Source organism: Trachurus trachurus (genome assembly GCF_905171665.1).
Source record: "Trachurus trachurus genome assembly, chromosome: 23".
Lineage (NCBI taxonomy): Eukaryota > Metazoa > Chordata > Actinopteri > Carangiformes > Carangidae > Trachurus > Trachurus trachurus.
In genome coordinates, this window is record NC_139912.1 from 20,827,002 (window position 1) to 20,844,374 (window position 17,373).

Genomic DNA, 17,373 nt, shown 5'->3' on the forward strand with positions numbered 1-17,373 from the left:
GTCACCATACAAACGATAATAGGCAGGACAGTGAGGTATCCATTAAAAATGTCAGTGAGGAAAACCTTCCAGATTCCAAACCAGTTATAATCTGGAAAATAGCGTCCCTGCAAAGGTGTGGAACTGGTTGGGGACACTGACAGATCAGTTAGGTACAGGAAACTGACATGAGGCACAATCACATGCATCATTAAGATACATCAAAACAATCTGAATATTAATTGGAAAAGACTGGAGGGTCTGAGAGCAGCAATGTCAAACGCTACATACTTCACCATCCTATAATAAGAGAAGACAAACTGACAACCAGAGCGTTTTTCCATGCTTCTTCTCATGACGACACCTGTCCAAATCTTCATTGTCCCAACCATCACAGCAAGATTCGACTGCATCCAGTTGCATTCGTTGCAGACATCACATGGGCTTTCCTACAGATATTTCTTAATGAATATGGAAAACATACCTTGACTGTCATCTGTTCTTGTTTGAGGTTACCATCAGGAAACATTAATAGACAAATCTCCAGGTGGTCCACTGTTGACATGAACCTCTGTATGTGTGGACCACACATTCCAAGGGTTAAGGTTATTTTGACTTCACACTTGTACCTGAAGTACACAACTGTGTGTTCAATGATTATTGCCAAAGTGGTGTACAGACCTGTTTCAGATGAATCCAACAGTCACCCCCAAAACCGATGGAACTGGCTTAATGAACATGAAGAACCTCCACCTCCTCCTGACAGCTTATTTCCTGATCAGCAAAATTTCTCTCAGTTACTTTAAGTGAAAGGGATAGTTCAACATTTTGGCAAATTGGCCCATTGCCATAATCCCTATAGTCTTGGGAGTAGGTTCGTTACCTTTAATTGTCGGTGCAAGCTATTTTTAGAATGGCGGAGAAGAGCCATGAGCTGCTCAGAGCTACGGTACAGAGGCTCATGGAATTTCTTGGTTTCCCTCATCAAACTCATCAAATACAACAACTCTAAAACGCTCTGGTGGACAAGTTGTGACCTACACATTCACCACGCTATGAGATAATAACGAAACGTTGCGAGACAGAGTTGTTTTCGAGGTCAATTCATACAAAACCGCTGATGCGTGTTCCCCTCGGGGGCAGTTTTTCATTGGATTGTGTATTTGATGAGTTCGATGAGGGAAACCAATAAATCCCATCAGCCTCCGTAGCATAGCTCTGGCAGCTAGTGACTCTGCTCTGCCGTTCTAAAAATAGCTTGCACTGACAATTAAAGGTAACAATACTACTCCAAAGACTATAGGGATTATGGCAATGGGCCAATTTGCCAAAAATGTTGAACTATCCCTTTAATGTGGGTTTGGTTGTAGTTAGGAGAACAAACTGGTAAAGACACTGAACATGTAGTCAAACTAAAACTTCATTCTGTCGGAATCATCATTATAACTATAACTAGGTGCTGAAATAGAAATGGTTTGTCGTTAATAGAGTGATGGAGATAAAGTCACTTACTGCACCAGAGATCTGGTCACCTGATAGTGGAAGGTTTACCCAGCTGATCTCATCAGAAGAGGTGAGACAACCTCAAAACTGAAAGAAGAGGAGCCATGGTGATCAAGCCTGTACTATGGAATTCAACTGTGTAGCCAGTGATCTGATGAAGCGCTCGGTTAAGAGGAGATAAAGGCCGGGTTTAGGTCAAGAAATGTCCCAGACGGTCCAGCTGAAAACCACAGAGGAGACATCACCAGGTGCTTTACTCAAGCTGGGGAGTTACAGTGAACTGAAAACTGCATTCAGAGTCACAGCCTAGATCAAACAATTTATCAACAGCTCCTGCTCTAAAAAAGAAGAAAGGAGGCTGGTGGAGCTGACAGCTGAGGAGCTGTCAGAAGCTGAAAGACAACAGATTTTGTAAACACAAAATCAAGGTTTCCAAAGAAGAATGAGTGCAATAAAAACTGTACAAAGCACTCAGAAAGACGGAGACAAGACGGTGTCTCTAAATGAAAAATGATTGTTTAGTCTAGTGTGGGAGGAAAGAAGGAACATTCAGACTTTACTTTCAACGTGAAGCGTCCATGGATCCTGCCATCCAATCAAAGACTCTTCTCATAGTCATGACCAGGTGATGTGTTCAGGTATCAGAGACACTAATCGTGGCAACTAGGAGACAAATACTGAATCCCTCAAGCCTGACAAAACAGAATCATCTTCCATTGAAATGATGGGAAGACTTTGCAGGTCCACTTTTTGTCAAGACCAAGAGACCAGAGGGCATAGCATTGTCCACCTATAGTGTGACCCATGGCCCTGTCAGCCTCACTCCTCAAGCCTCCAAACAAGTTGATTAACCCCTTACATTTCTCAAAGGTTGTTCTCAAAGAAGTGTCAAGAGGTCAACATCTTGATGGAGAGGATTTTGAGAGAGCCTGGACCAATCAGTGAAGAAGTCCGGGAAAAACAATGGCAAAGCTTTTCTTGACCATTGAGGAGCTGTCATGTTGAAGAGCACCCACCAATGGACAAGAAGAACCTTATCTTCTGGACATTGGCCTAATTTGCAAGTGGCAGAATGTCCTCTTTGTCTTACCTAAATCTTTTCATGATGCCAGTCAATCCTCAAAGATCCCCATAGGTAGAGAATGCTGCGTGACTCCCAATTCCCGGTATCTATGGGAAAAAGGAACATAATCCAGGCCCCTGATCTGCCCATACTGGAGAAACCCCTGAACAGGAGGAAGATCTGGTCCAGGAAAGAAGATGCTATGTCAGATACTGTGCTGATCAAGGAACCGGTGTCTCCATGCACAATTCAGATGGGACTATATCAAGTTCTATATCTTTGCAAATTCAATTGCACTCTCTTCATAGAAGGAGGCAAAGGTTACGTCTCTGATTACATGAATTCATTCCTCTAAAGAGGTTAGATATTATTTCATTTGTTTTAAGTGTGAATTATAATTAGGTACAGTTGCTAACGGAGGTCACAAGGTGGCAGTGATGTTTGAGCCAGAGTAATTAGCGCAACACAGGAGTGTTGTACAATCCAGGAAGACTTTGACATGAGAGATGAAATAATGTCATTGATGTTATAATGCTCAGTTGTTCAGTAAAACAGTTGAATACTCATAACAACTGAATGTGATCTATGGATTAGTCACTGTGGCAGCTGTGTTTGTTACTTCATTTCAGTTCAAGTCTGTGGTATTCTTTTTGTATCAGGCAATGTGTTCAGTCCTGTGTATCCAGAGTAACCTGGACATTTTACAGAAAAATATGTGGATATTTTGAATGCAATACAGAACTCCTTTAAAAAAAATTATTATTCAGATTTGTGTTGATATTTTGAAACCCTGTGATTTGGGTGAACTTATATAGGTTAGGTAAGGGCATTTTGTTATAAATCTAATAGCTCATATTAACTAATAGTTACCATTGCCTTCCATTACCCACTCCTCTTGCCATGTACAAGCCATGAAAAAATGGTCTATCATTATGTTTGTTGCACCATCTGATATACATGGCAAATTATTTGGTAATGTTGATTTTATTATAAATATTATTACATATAAATACAATATTTGGATTATTCTGAATAACCAAAAAATTATTATTATCTAATAGTTAGCACTGGCTTCCATTACCCACTCCTCTTGCCATATACAAGCCATGAAAATATTATGTCCATTGCACCATTGCGAAGTATTCCACAGTGAGCTTCTCCCAGGCCGACCAAAGATACATTTGCTCTGGGTTGTCAGAAACACCACCCTCATTTAGGCTGTATACGTTGTAATGGTGCAGATGACTATCACATTGTGTTGCATCATCCCTGTGACCACAGACAACATGGCAGTAATGATGTCACATTATCAGCAGCGGGACTCGGGGTTTAACATCTGAGTCTGGGGGGGGTGGTGGTGGCTCAGCCGTAATAACACACGACACATGTCTGCCGTTAGTGAGGATTCTTCATATGGTTGCCACACTTTCTTTTAATTTGACTAGGCTGTAATCTCCATCTACTCTGGGTGTTTTCATCTACTAAAGGACTTTCAACAGCTTGAGCCTAATCAAAGAGTTTCTCTCTCTTCTTTGTGTCTGTGGATAAGGAAATTCAATTAGCTTAATTGGCCTGGATATTATGCTCTGTAATGTGGTGTCGACAAACTTCACAGGGCACTTTAGAAGCACCTCGCTAATGAGAGCAATAACTTTAATCCAAATGTTTTACCTCGACATTCCAGATGATTCTAAATTGAAATCCAGGTAATTAGTTGAAATAACCCATGAGGAGATGGATGGCACCCCCTTCTTGAAGTCGGCTAATGGCAAAGTATAAATGAAGTGTTGCAGTGTTTTTTTTTTTCTCCTCTTGTTCCATGTGTGACACATGACAGTACCAAAATAGAAAATCCACTTTTTACTATGACAAGATGAAAGCCTATTGTGTTTTTAGAGCCGAACAAAAGATGGATTTGAAAAATGTGTGAAGATCTCATTTGAATGGGAGATTTCAACCCTGGAACCGAGGCTCTTCACTCTGATGTTTTGTGAGCTCCCTTTCATTTTAACAAAACCAAAAAGGGCATTTTACAAGCAGCAGAGACAATAAACCGAGGAAATGATTGCACTTTAGATCAATCATATATCACAGGCTGCAACATGCTTTGCTGGTTGGGGTAATGAACGGGGGGGGAACGGGCTCTTTCTGGTGGCTGGCGGTTTGCATGCGATGCTGCGCTCCTGAGCTTGATGCTTAACCTTAGTTGCTTCAGTAAACATGGTGACTTCTAAATGGATGTATAAAATATGAAAGTGCAAAGTGTCCTCAGATGTAAACTTCTGCCTTGAGACTTTAAAAAAACAAAACAGGAAGAGACAAAGGACGCCACACTCACTGGTAACACAATAAAACTGTATTACATTTGTGCTTAAAATTATTACAATTACAGTATTTACAAGCGTTGTCCTAAAAATAAACATCTCATGCTGGATGACACATAAAAAGAAATCATTGTACAATAGCAAGCAAAAATGAATATTTCTTTTATGTACACCCATAATTTACAAATTAGAGAAGGATCTTTTCTTTTTCAGCTAAGAAATGTTGCCGAGCTGTTGCACACACTCAGCTGCTGATCGTTTCATATAGAAATATCAATGGTTTGTTGGATTTGAAAAGGATGGAGCCGCTCTGCAGCAGGGCGTCACCGCGTCGTCGTGTGAGCGACCTGTCGGAGAGGAACGGGTTAACTGAACCTAAAAAGCGTTAAAATTACACAGCCATCATGATCCAGTGATTGAGAAAAATCAACAATTGGATTCAAGTAAACCAGCATGTCAAACAATGCCAAACTTTGGACAACTGGTGATTACACTGAATGCTTATCAAATAAATAGTGTACAAAAAGTAACCAACCCCCCAACCATCCCAGACCCATCTCTACACCCCCCTACCATCGCTACAACAACCATACGAGAACCTCCCCGTGTTTTTTAACTTCGACCAGTGTGAAAGCAAATGTTTTTTTGTTTTTTTTTTAATAAATAGAAAGACTGTTTCCAGCAAAAAAATACACAGCCTTCCTTCACAAGAACAAGAGTCTGGAGTCCACGAGTCCAAACCCAAGGTTGCCCAAATACTGCTGAAAGTAGCTCTGACGGAATGCATTTAAAGAATGGATCTGACTCTCTTCACCCCATTAAAGACGTCTCACACGGCCGCAGTCTGGTCCATAACATTTAAAGCTGCTTTAATTGAATTTTTTTTTTTTTTTGGCCACTTGGGGGCTGCAGAACAAGCTGAAAACACAACATCCTGAACTATCAACACATTGGCGAACAAATGGTTTCTTTGTTGCACAGCCGATCATTCTTGTAGTTATGGAATAAAAACAAACGTACAGAATGTAGCACGACTCGAGTCATCATGGGGTTAACAGCACAATGGCGCGATGGTGTTTGGGGTGACGTAGCGGTTACAGATCTCATCCATCCATTAAAGAAAAAAAAAGCAGTGATTATATCACACTGTCTGATTGTTTGCCCGTTAGCCAATGTGAGGTGACAGCATGTCCACAACCCATGTGATCAGCTTTGGGATCCTACAGTACGGTAACTGTAAGGACTGCACGGACCAGACCGAGCCTTGTGAGACTGCAGGGCGGACAAGTCCTCATCCTGAAGAGGGATCCACATGCTCACACACACACACACACACACACACAAACACACACACACACACTGCAACAAATCAATCATCCAAAAAAGGCGTTATTTTTGCCGCTCTTCAGTTTACATTCACCGTGTTTTTAATCTGATATCATACAGTAAAAAGGTCTTCATCGCAAAATTACATTGATTGACAATACCTCAGTGTATTTTTCGATTCAAGTAGAAGTTGTTGGACTGTGCAGTCAGGCGGGACAGTGTCTGTACTTGTCAGATAAAATGAGACAAGTCGGGTTTTGGGTGTTCTTTTTTTTTTTTTTTTTTTTGCTGTTTTTTTTTTAACGTTCTTTTTCCCCCCCAACAATTAGGAACACCTGTTGGTTAGAAATTGCTCTGAAGCCGGTTTGTTTGTTTGTTGGCCAGAAGGGAAGAGGCAGCATCCGTCAGTCACAAACAAAGAAATGGACAAACTATTTTTTTTCATAGTCGTAGTTTGTTGTTGTTGTTGTATGCTTCCATGGCCTTCCCCTGCGTCTCTATGGCTATTTTGTACAGCAGAATGTGTCCCCTCCCCTCCCAGGGAGGCTTGCTTTAGTTATGTACATGTGGGGGACAGGAGATGGATAAGGAGGCAATAGTGCTTTTTGTTGTGTGATTGCAAGCTCTCCTTTCGGTATCTCTCCTTTCTCCCACTCCTCCTCTTCCTCCGCGCTGGTCTGTAAGGGGTGGGGTGGGGGGGTCAGCGGACCTGGGGAGCGTAGCCCTCCTTCATCAGCCCCTCCTCGTAGTCCGTCTGGCACAGGATCATGTTGTTCTTCAGGAAAAACTTGTCTCCCACACAAAACCTGCACCACACAAAGAGAAAGAGAGAAAAAAAAAGAGGTGAGGAGGGGCGGGGGGGGGGTTTACATAAGCATCAAAGGTAGAATCTCATCATTAGTACTGAGCTGTAGGCTAGCAGGCCCAGCCGGCTGCAGCGCTAGCTCCCCGGCTATAGTGCAGAATCTCTGCCGTAGCTAGTGTTACCCCCCCCCTTCAGCTGCAGCGCTACAGACAAGGATTTCTCCTCTAGGAAACAGTCAACTCAATTACAAGGGGCGAGATGCAGGGCTTGGGGGTTGGCTGTTAGTTTGAGCGGAGGGTGGGGTGGAGGGGTATAGGGGGGGGGCTCCGGTGTGTACAAGTGGAATTATCTCTGTTTCGGGGGCCAGGGTTCCTTTCCACCTGCAGCTACAGTACAACAGAAACCCCCCAACCGACCACGGCAATCCTGTCCTGCTCCAGCCGGGGGGGCCCACAGTTACGCTTGACCTTTTAGCACAGCACCAAGTGGAGATTATGTTGAACACGTAAGAGTGGTAACTCTCCGCTGTATTGTCCTGAGGGCTGCTTATCTCTCTCAATGTGCAGGTTGGACAAGGTCGGAAACGCAGCGGTGCCAGTGTTTACCGGGGAGGGGGGGTGGTGGTGGTGGTGGAGCTGAGCAGGGCTGCTGCTGCTGGTGCTGCTGCTGCTGCTGGTGGTGGTGGTGGTGGTGGTGGTGGTGGTGGGGGAAACTCACAGGGACAGTGAGTCTCGCCTCCGTTTGACTTCCCTGGATGTCAAGACTGCTGAGTTCAGTGCTGGGAGCTGCACACAATGGATGCAGCTCTGCTACCTGACAAGCCCGGGCTGTTTGTAGCATTTATTCAGGGCTGCAGGGCAGATTGAGAGCATGATTTGTTACATCCACCTGGGACCAATTAGCAGGATTCAAATGCACCGTAGGTATTGGCACAAAATACTAAAAAGTGTGAGAATGGTGTGTTTTTCTTGAAATGAAGCCAAATGTTCTGAGGAGGAGATGACATTTTTTTTTTTTTTTTTTTGGAAAGAAAGATGATGTAAAGCTTTCACGTTCCGCGTAGGAATGGATGGAATCTGAAGGATGAAATGAGGATAAAGTGTATAAAGGTAGAGGTATCTGGGTGGGTAACTCCTGCTGGTTTTAAGGACACCAACCTGCCAACGTTCTCAGTACAAGTGGAATTAAATGAAGTGGCCTTTTCCCGCTCATTCTTAGAAGCGTTGTCCAAAGAAACTCGCAATCATCCCATTAGGAAGAACTTTTCTTTTTAAACCCGTGCCCATTAATGGCTGCATGGGCCAGTGACAGGCAGACGTTGCAGCTTTTTGTTGTTGTTTTAAAGCTGAACTTCAGCAATGGCTAACATAAACTTGAAAAATCCCAATAGCTGCTCACAGAAATAAATTAGAGATTCAAATCCTATGTCTGATGAAAAACAAGTAAAACCATAGGATTTTTTTTTCATTACATGATTTTTTAACTTCTCCTATGATCCTATGACATTCCTAGTCCTAAAAGCTCCCTATTCAAAACAGCACAACAAGAATGGATTTAATGGATGGCTTTGAAAGTATTAACTTTGACTGATTATAAAATTGTATATACAAGATTATTATCAATCCAATACAAGATTATCAATTCAAATTCAAGCTTTATTTATAAAGTGCATTCATGCACAAGGCAGACTCAGTGCGTTACAATAAAAAATCAACCAGAAATCAATATCTATGTTTTTCTCAGTAGATTCTTCCTTCATTAGCAGACGTATAGACAACTGGTGTCCATTCATCTGAGCTGTGTGACACAGTGAGCAGAGGCAAAGCCCTGTTTTACCAAACGGTGTCATTCACTCTAATAAAAACGTCCTGTTTAAATGACATGTTCTCTCCCACAATCTATTAATGTCTGTCTTTACTGACACCGTGCCCACTCCCGTTTTAGCTTTATCTCCTTTTATTTATATATTTTTAAACCTCCTCTCCACTAGTAGCACTCACTCTCTCTTTCTCTCTTTGTCACTCTCTCCCTCCCCCCTTCTCCTCCCTTTCTTCCCACAGCTCTTATCCCTGCCCTGCACTTATTTCACACAGCCAAATTGTTTCTGCTCGGTGAAATGTCAACAGCATATGTGACATATGTGCACCAATTATGATGAGGATATTACGCTGGGCCCATCACAGGCATGTCTAATAAAAGACCTTGTGACGCCCTAGTACTTCCACTTCCCCTGCAAACAATTGCAGTAACATCTTCTATCCAGCTCTATTAGGGCCTGTTGATATATTGGTTTGCTGCTGCTACACTTTCAATCAACATCTGAATATCAGCTAGTTTGTGTTGCTCACTGCTGATAGAACAAATAAGGATACAATGTCACTATATTAAATAGAGCGGTATAAGCCTATAAAAACTGCAATGAAGCCTGGTTCATACATTTTGAGGAGCTTTTCATCCACTTCAAACTTTCATCAGCTCCCCTGAATGAATAGAGATATTGAGTTAAGGCCCACTGTGCTTGCTTAGCATTTACACAGGATATCAGATCACTATGAAACCTTCATTTCAGTATTTGCTTTACTGAGTGTATTTTAAGGTTTTATTATCACTCATATCTCATTTTTAAATATGAGTATGAAGGAATAGCATGCAATCTTACAAAAAATATATAATGCATATTGATGTGGAAAATATACAATATAAATATGCAGTTAATTTTATTGTTGGTTAAAGCCTAACAAATCAATGTGCTGACCCTCCTTGAGCCTGCATTATAGCTTTGTTCTGATTAGTCCCATTATAAGACTACTTGTAATCAGACTAATTAGATTATTTTGGTTGTGCCTGGGGGGATATCATTTGTAAAATAAAATTAAAGATGGTAAATTATGGTTAGTTATTTCTTCTCTGCTGCAAAATCTTGAGATTTCAGACACCTCTTGTGTTTAATTCCACCCACAAAGCTGTGATTGGTCAATTCCCTCTCCAGACTTGCTGAGATGGTCGTTAATGAGCACAATACCTGATCTATGTAAAAAAAAAAAAAAAAAAAAAATCACAAGGATCTTAGCTGTGGGCAGTGACTCTGAGGTTTGGATCTAGGCTGGCTGACTCACATGCTCCTTGGCTGCTTTGGGGAGAGACTCTCCTGAAAGTGTGTCTCAGTTAATGATGGCAGTCTTTTCACCTACTCTTCTTCCACTGAGGCAGATACAGTACAAACACACACATATCCCTTCATAAGACATACAGTATCCTCTGAACTAGATCATTTGAAGCACACAGATGCCACAACATGCCCGCTGCCGGATCGAACACCGGTGTGAAATTAGGTAGTAATCTGGAGACAACATAACACAGCGTATGTTTTATATTCTTTTCACATTTTCACAATCAATAGGCTACATTCCACTTTTTTTTTTTTTTGTTCTTTTCACCCAGGCTCAGATAGATATTCCTTTATTATGTCACCCATCTGTACCTATACACACGTTACTGCTCAGCGCTCATCACAGGAGCTAGCTCTGGCCCAGCCTTCATTATCGGTCTCCCTTAACATCACATCTGTTATCACATGTATAATAATAATACAGTGTGCGGTCGTATCACGGTTTCTGCTTTTACAGTCAGTCGGCTTCTGCTGGTGCTGTCTCTCCCCCCCCCCCAACCCCCTGTACCTGTGCTGCCTTCACTTTCTTCCCTCCATGTTCCTTTACTTAGAGGTGACTGTGACTAATGAGTCTTTAGAGACCTATTGTTGTAGGAGGAAGAGAAAGAATGGCTTCCACAGGCACACACTTAAAAGATGTATTGCGATGCCAGCGAGTTGCCTCGGGGGCTCGTGTTAACTAGAGTATTCACTTTCCACTCAAATGAAGAAACAGGGAGATTGTCAAAGAGAGAAAATAGTCTCAACTGCACCAAATCTAATTACTGATAGGATGCATACAGGTTCACAAACACTTGGCCCTACGACACTGATGCTTAATTGTAACAGTATGTTGTAAATCTTCCCTGGCAGATTGCTGCCGGGCAACCGACACAACAGCGGCACAAGGACACGCTGGAGATGGGTTTTCTTGAGGGAGGCGAATGTAAGAAAATATCATTTCACATTTGTAAAAAAGAGTCGATTTTTATTTATTTTGCTTCCACTTAGCGCTAAACATCCACCGCAGAATGTTCCGCTGTTTTATTATCGCTGTCATTTCTTCATCTACTGTATGATGCTCAGATGTCGTGTTTCTGAGGCTGTCATGTTAGACCTCGTGCACCTTCCTCCTTAATATGACCCTGCTGTGTTGGTGTATAGGCAATAAAGGAGTCTCCAGTCAGTTGTGGCAAAAGATCGTGCTCAGAGCTTGTGCTTACAAGCAGAAAACAAACTAAAGTTACATAAAAGATACAATTCTGGCCTGAGAATTCACCGAAAAAATGCTGCCTCAGATTTAAAAGGCTATCCTATTCAAAAATGCCACTTCAAATTTCAGTTTTAAAATGTAATTCTAAAGTCCCATGTTCTACTTAACTGTTTTGTTTTATAAGTGTTAATCCATATAATGATATCTATGTTTTTCTAAGTAATGAAAGCTAATGTAGTTTTACATCTCTCTCTTCTATCTGACAGTTCCAAGGCTCAGTTTCTGAACACTGGCTTTGATACTTTTACAGTATTAATATAGAACCTAGACCTGCTTAATAAACAGGAAAGACAATGATATCTACCATTATGCAATATATGACCTTTAAATATAAACTAATAATGTGCACAGTGTTCCATCATGATGAGTTCAGACTTAAAATGCAGGCACTGAAAGAAGAATCTGAAAATGTATGAACTTGACTATGGGTTGAAGCACTTCCCTATTATCTCCATGCACAGAGACAAATTGGCATTTATTTGTATGAATTTTGTCATTTTTACTTTGTGATTTGTCCCCATAGTGCCCGGATTATATCGTTGAATTGTGTTCTCCAGTATAGGCTGGCTGCACACAGGCTCCGAGTCCTCAACACCAATCATACACAAAGTGACAACTGTGTCCCTTATTGCCTATTAGGCCCCTGTCTAACAAGCCTTACTCGTGACATACAAGGCACCAGTGGTTGAGCTTAGCTGTGCTGAACCCAATTGGTGTCAGTTTCTCCTTTCAAAGCTCCAGCATGGAGCCTCCTCCCTATATCAGCGCTGACCTTCCCCTGCACTGTCACCCATCCTGCTCCCCTCTACTCTAACCTTCCTCCAGCCTCCCTAGACTGTGGCCTCCAGCTCATCAGGGGGAAATTGGGCCAGCACTGGCTAGATGATGAGGCTGGACGACAGCCCCATCGATTAGCTGTCCCCCAGGGCTGATCTGTGGCTAACTGCTTGCTGGATGGAGTCTCATATCACTTTCCTTATTCCCCCACCACCACACACACACACATACACACATACACACACCCTTGCCAAAACCTCCTCATCCTCCTCCTCAGAACCGGCTCATCCCCGCCCCCTTTCCAGCTCTAAGACCACTGCCGGTGCTTCCCTTCCCCGGCTCAGGTAGGGGAAAATAACAGGTCTGACTGGTGGGAAGGTCACGCCGGTAGATTTATGTCCAGTTTAACAGAGTAAGGCCACAGTGGGTGCAGACATGAGCAATCAGAGCCAATGTAGGATCCTATATTTTCACTGATAGACCAGGGACAGGAGCTATTCACTCCCCTCAGCTTGATACCATTTCAAAGTCATGCACAGAAGTGAAGAAAGAGAGAAGGGCGGCTGGCAGATACACAAGTAAGATAACTGTTTAGGCTGTTCCATTCATCTCATTCTGAAGCCTCGTGTCGTGACAAGAGAGAAACCGGTGACAATTTGATGGTGATGATGACAGAGAACAAGGAAGCCGCCGCGGGTCAGGATCTCGGCTACTCCGCTCACCTCTGCCCCGCACTAATTAGTCTGTCATTTTAAGCAAAAGCTGAACATATTGTAGGAAGGACCATTAAGAGTCCTGCAGTGAGGGGAATCTGAATTGAGATACAGTAGGACGGTTGTGCCAACGAAAGGTATCCAAAACCGGACGAATGTGTACATGTGTGTGTGTGTGTGTGTGTGTGTGTGTAGCGGTGGAGGGGAGGGAGCGGCTGCGTGTGCGTGTGTGTGTTCATACTTTGATTGTAGCAATTCAACCTTCAAACGTCAACACGGGTTTTGCGGCTGACCTGCAGGAGCGGCGGATAATTACACGGCGCGACCCCCGGTGACCTTGTGATTGCCTGCTCTGTTTATCAGATTTCACATTTTATGACAATGTTCCGCGGAGAAATCTCTGGGCCATTTGTGAGATGGATTAGATTGCTTTATCGAAGGGCCCGTTGGGGAGGAGGAGGAGGGGGGTCGGGGTTTTCATGTTTGTTTGAGGCTGGGAAACAAGAAAGGCGATGGAGAGAGGGAGGGAGGAGGTGGGGTGAGAGCGGGTGTAGATGAACAAGGCGGCAGATCGGTATGCCAGACAAAGAACAGCAGCCCCATTTCCAGCACGGCTGCAACAAGATGTTGAGAAACTATTCAGGGAATCTTAAGTGAGATCTGATAGATCACAGGCTGAGGCTGAGAAAATTTTGGAAAAGGTCATTCTATTAGTAGGGACACAAATGTTGAGAAACCCACTTAGTGATGTGAACGCTAGCGCTGCTTCTGTCACAGATGTTGGCTTCATTTCTTCTGTTGTCTCATTTACAGACACAGATCATTTGCACATAAGAGTTTATTTCAAATTTATTTCAGATTAGGGTTGCAAAATTCCGGGAATTTTCAAAGTTGGAATCTTTTCATGGGAATTAACGGGAATATATGGGAATAAACGGGAATACATTGGAATAAATCCGGAATTTACAAAATTGAAGGTTGGCCCTTAACGGGGAACTTAAATATAATTGGGGAAATATACTATACTGTAGCATAATCTTGGCTACAACAACCAGATTTAATGCAAGTACACTTGAATATCTATGCTAATCCTCAATCACATTCACGCATTGGTGGGGGAGTAATATTTTACTCAACATTCATGTTTTTGTTGTTCAGTAAAATAATTGATTGTTCATACAAGAATTAAAACTTGATAAAGTTCTACTCGGTTGGTTCTAATCTGTTGAAATGTCATGTTTTTTAATTGTATTATTTTGCATGGATGTCTGCTTATGACAAAACCAAATATTTAAATTTATGTTTGGATATGATACAGTTTAAATTACCCCCAATTTCCAGTTAATTCCCATAAATTCCCAATAATTCCCATAAATCCCCATAATTCCCATGGAAGGTTTCCAATTTGGAATATTTCCAAAATTCCCCAACTTAATATCCCATGGAAAGTTTCTGGAAATTTTTTCTGCCCCTTTGCAACCCTATTTCATAAAAGATGTAGGTATCTTTCCAAACAAAATGGTAAAACAGAAGCCAGAGGCGGGGCGGGGGGGTGGGGGTGGAGGGGGAGCAGCTTCAATTAAAGCCGGTGCCATGCGATAAATCTTGGCCGGGCCGCGGTGGAAAATTGTGATGGGCATCTGAACGGCGCTCGGCCGAGCCGCGGCGGGCCGCGCGAAACACACTGACGTCGATTTTATTCAACAGTCCAGCAGGCGCCCTAATGTAAAAAGAAAGATTTGCTCGCGCTTAAATGGGTTTTAATGTGGGAGAGCAGAGTTGGCCTGCCTGGGCCTGGCTGATGAAGATTAGCTGACTTCTTCCATTAGGAGAGGCTGTCTGGTGCAGCCGGCTGAAGTGGCAAGACAATAACCGAGTGCTAATTGTGCGTAACCGGGGTCCTTTGCCTTTAGCATGCACAATGTGTCTGGTTTATGTGTGTGTGTGTGTGTGTGCGTGCGCTTGTGTCTATGTGTCTGCAACGAAGTGGGAGTTTTTTTGGGGAAAAGGATGAGAGAAAAACACAGGAACCGAGCCAATGTGTAACCTTCCCGATGCTCCCCTAAGACTCTCTGCTCAGCTCTGTTTCTTCTAACCTTGAAAGAAAAAAAAAACTTTACTAACATTCTGATTTGTTTGTTAGCTCCCAAGAAATCTTTGCAGCGCGGCCGTAATAGCGGCACGACTACTGCCGGGGGACATGGGGGATCTTGGATGGAGGCTATGAAGGGATCCTGTGTGTTTAGATGTGCTTGGACGAAGTGTCAGATGTTTGACTTTTTCCAAGGATCCACCACTCCAACACTCTCACTGCGTCTCCCCTGAGGCTTACGGCCTGAGCCCTGGACCCTCACTGGCCAAATTGACATCTCCTTCCAAGTGATTGAGTGTGAGAGGCTGCAGGGACAATGATATGTGATGAATCCTGTTACTCTGACAACAGCAGAGGATGCTGCATACAGTTGTTGGTTTGGGACTATTGAATTTGCATTCAACAGATAAAACCCTATTTGTTGTGTATGTGTAATGTATGCATCTCCCAACATCACATCATCATACAACAAATAATGGAACAGGATGTTTATGCTACAGAAAGCCAGAGCAAATTATACTTAACTCTACTTAATGTTGACATTAGACTTTGTTCCTTTATGCTCGCCTCTCTTTGTAATTTTTCTGTTTATGCCAATCGTTTACATCCCCTGGTAACCTTGGCAACCCAGTGTTTGACATCACAATGCTATATAATCTATGAGAGCTCCAGTGTTGACATTAGAGTTTGTTCCTTCCATGCTTTCGTCTTCTATTTTTGTCATTTATCTGTTTATTTTAAACATTTATCTGAAACGCCAATTGTTTACCCTGCCCCCCGGTAACCAAGGCAACCCAGTGTTTAACATCACAATGCTGTAATCTATGGGTAAATCACAAACATACAGTATCAAAGCATCAGCTAGGGAGTCACCATACACTTGTTGGTTTTACACTGGGACAGCACGCTGGTGGGTCGGTGAGGGACTGTGCCTTTAAGAGTTGGCTCTCACACTGTTTTTTTTTTGTTTTTTTTTGGGGGGGGGAATAAATAATATACTAAATACTAAATAAATCAAGACAAAACATGTAATATTATTTTCATACATTAAAATGGGATGAACAAAACATTCCCTTACAGAAAAACCACATGAACTTAATATGTGATTCACATGTGAAAAATTTTGCACATGTAAAACATGTGGTTTTGGTCCAATTTTATGTGAATCACATGTGAATTCCCATGTGAACCCATTTTCCACATGAGGTAACATGTTTTACACATGTGCTTTACATGGTAACACATGTGGTCACGCTACCACATGTGTTACCATGTAGAGCACATGTTTTTCTGTAAGGGTTAAAAGCACTTCAACTATTTAAATTCAACCCGCCACCTCTATTCATGCAACAATAGTGAATATTATAAGCCATGTGTTGCATGGCGGCTGGGTTGGATTCTAACTGCTCTCTCTCTCTGCTGCTGTGTGTAGAAGCAGTGTCCTGAAGTCTCTGACCACATCCTGATGCAGGTGGAGGCCCAGTAATGAAGACTGATGGGAAGCATATGTACGGACATGTAACTGCGCCTGTAGCTCTAGACCGACACGGTGCAGTACTAGTGGAGCATCGTAATCGCTGTTCCGGGACCAGCAGGCGTCCTTAAGGCCGGGGATGTGTCTATTTGGTCACTGGTCGGAGCGATAAATCTTAGCTGAGGGATTTTTTTCCTTGACTATGAGCATCACTCGGGATTCACCGTGCTGCGGCGTTGGTTCCCTGACCGGCCATCCGCCCCGGCGCAGGTATGTGAGAGGAAGCGGGGGTGTGGTCTAATCACTCACCTCTGATTGCAGAGCTGGCATGCGAAGCAGTCCAGGTGGTAGACGTTCTCCTTGGCCCTCATGACCATCTCGAAGGCTGGGATTAGTTTGCTGCAGGCCGCGCAGTTTCCCGTTACACCAAACAACCTGAAGCACACACACAAAGAAAATACATTATGTTAAGTTATTTCCTCCAAAAACCTTTGTACACAAGTGTGTGTTTGATTGGTTCTTCATTTATATGTTCTATGTTGTTCATTAAATCCTGTAAGAGAAGTAAAATGTGGCAACCAGTGGAATTAAAGCAGCTTCACTAGGCTAAACACAAGCTACAATAGCACTGGAACTTCCTGTCAGAAATTTTCAGAATAAAAGCTTATGATAGCTTTAACTACAGCATCTCTGAAGAAAAACAAAGAAACAAAAAAAACATTGCACTTTTATTTTGTAGGCAGAGTCAACAATGTGGGACTATCAGTCTGATTTGAAAAAATAAAAAATAAAAAATTTGAAGATTAAAAGATATTGCTGCAAGGTGAGTTGTATGTATTGCTCAACATGCATGCAAATATAAAGTAAAAGTTACATCACTTCAAATGTGAGTTCAT

The 17,373-nt window shown here is 42.5% G+C and overlaps 1 protein-coding gene across 1 annotated transcript in view; it reads right to left on the reverse strand.

The window, feature by feature from the left end:
* Nucleotides 1-6,895: 6,895 nt before the first annotated feature.
* lmo3 (LIM domain only 3) overlaps nucleotides 6,896-17,373 on the reverse strand; it is a gene marked incomplete at both ends in the record, with an annotated part of 48,606 nt that continues 38,128 nt past the window's right edge. Inside the window, 2 exons of the mRNA XM_083999939.1 lie at nucleotides 6,896-7,001; nucleotides 16,787-16,912. Of these exons, the coding sequence (XP_083856065.1) occupies nucleotides 6,896-7,001; nucleotides 16,787-16,912 (232 nt within the window). The remainder of the gene's footprint in view (nucleotides 7,002-16,786; nucleotides 16,913-17,373) is intronic.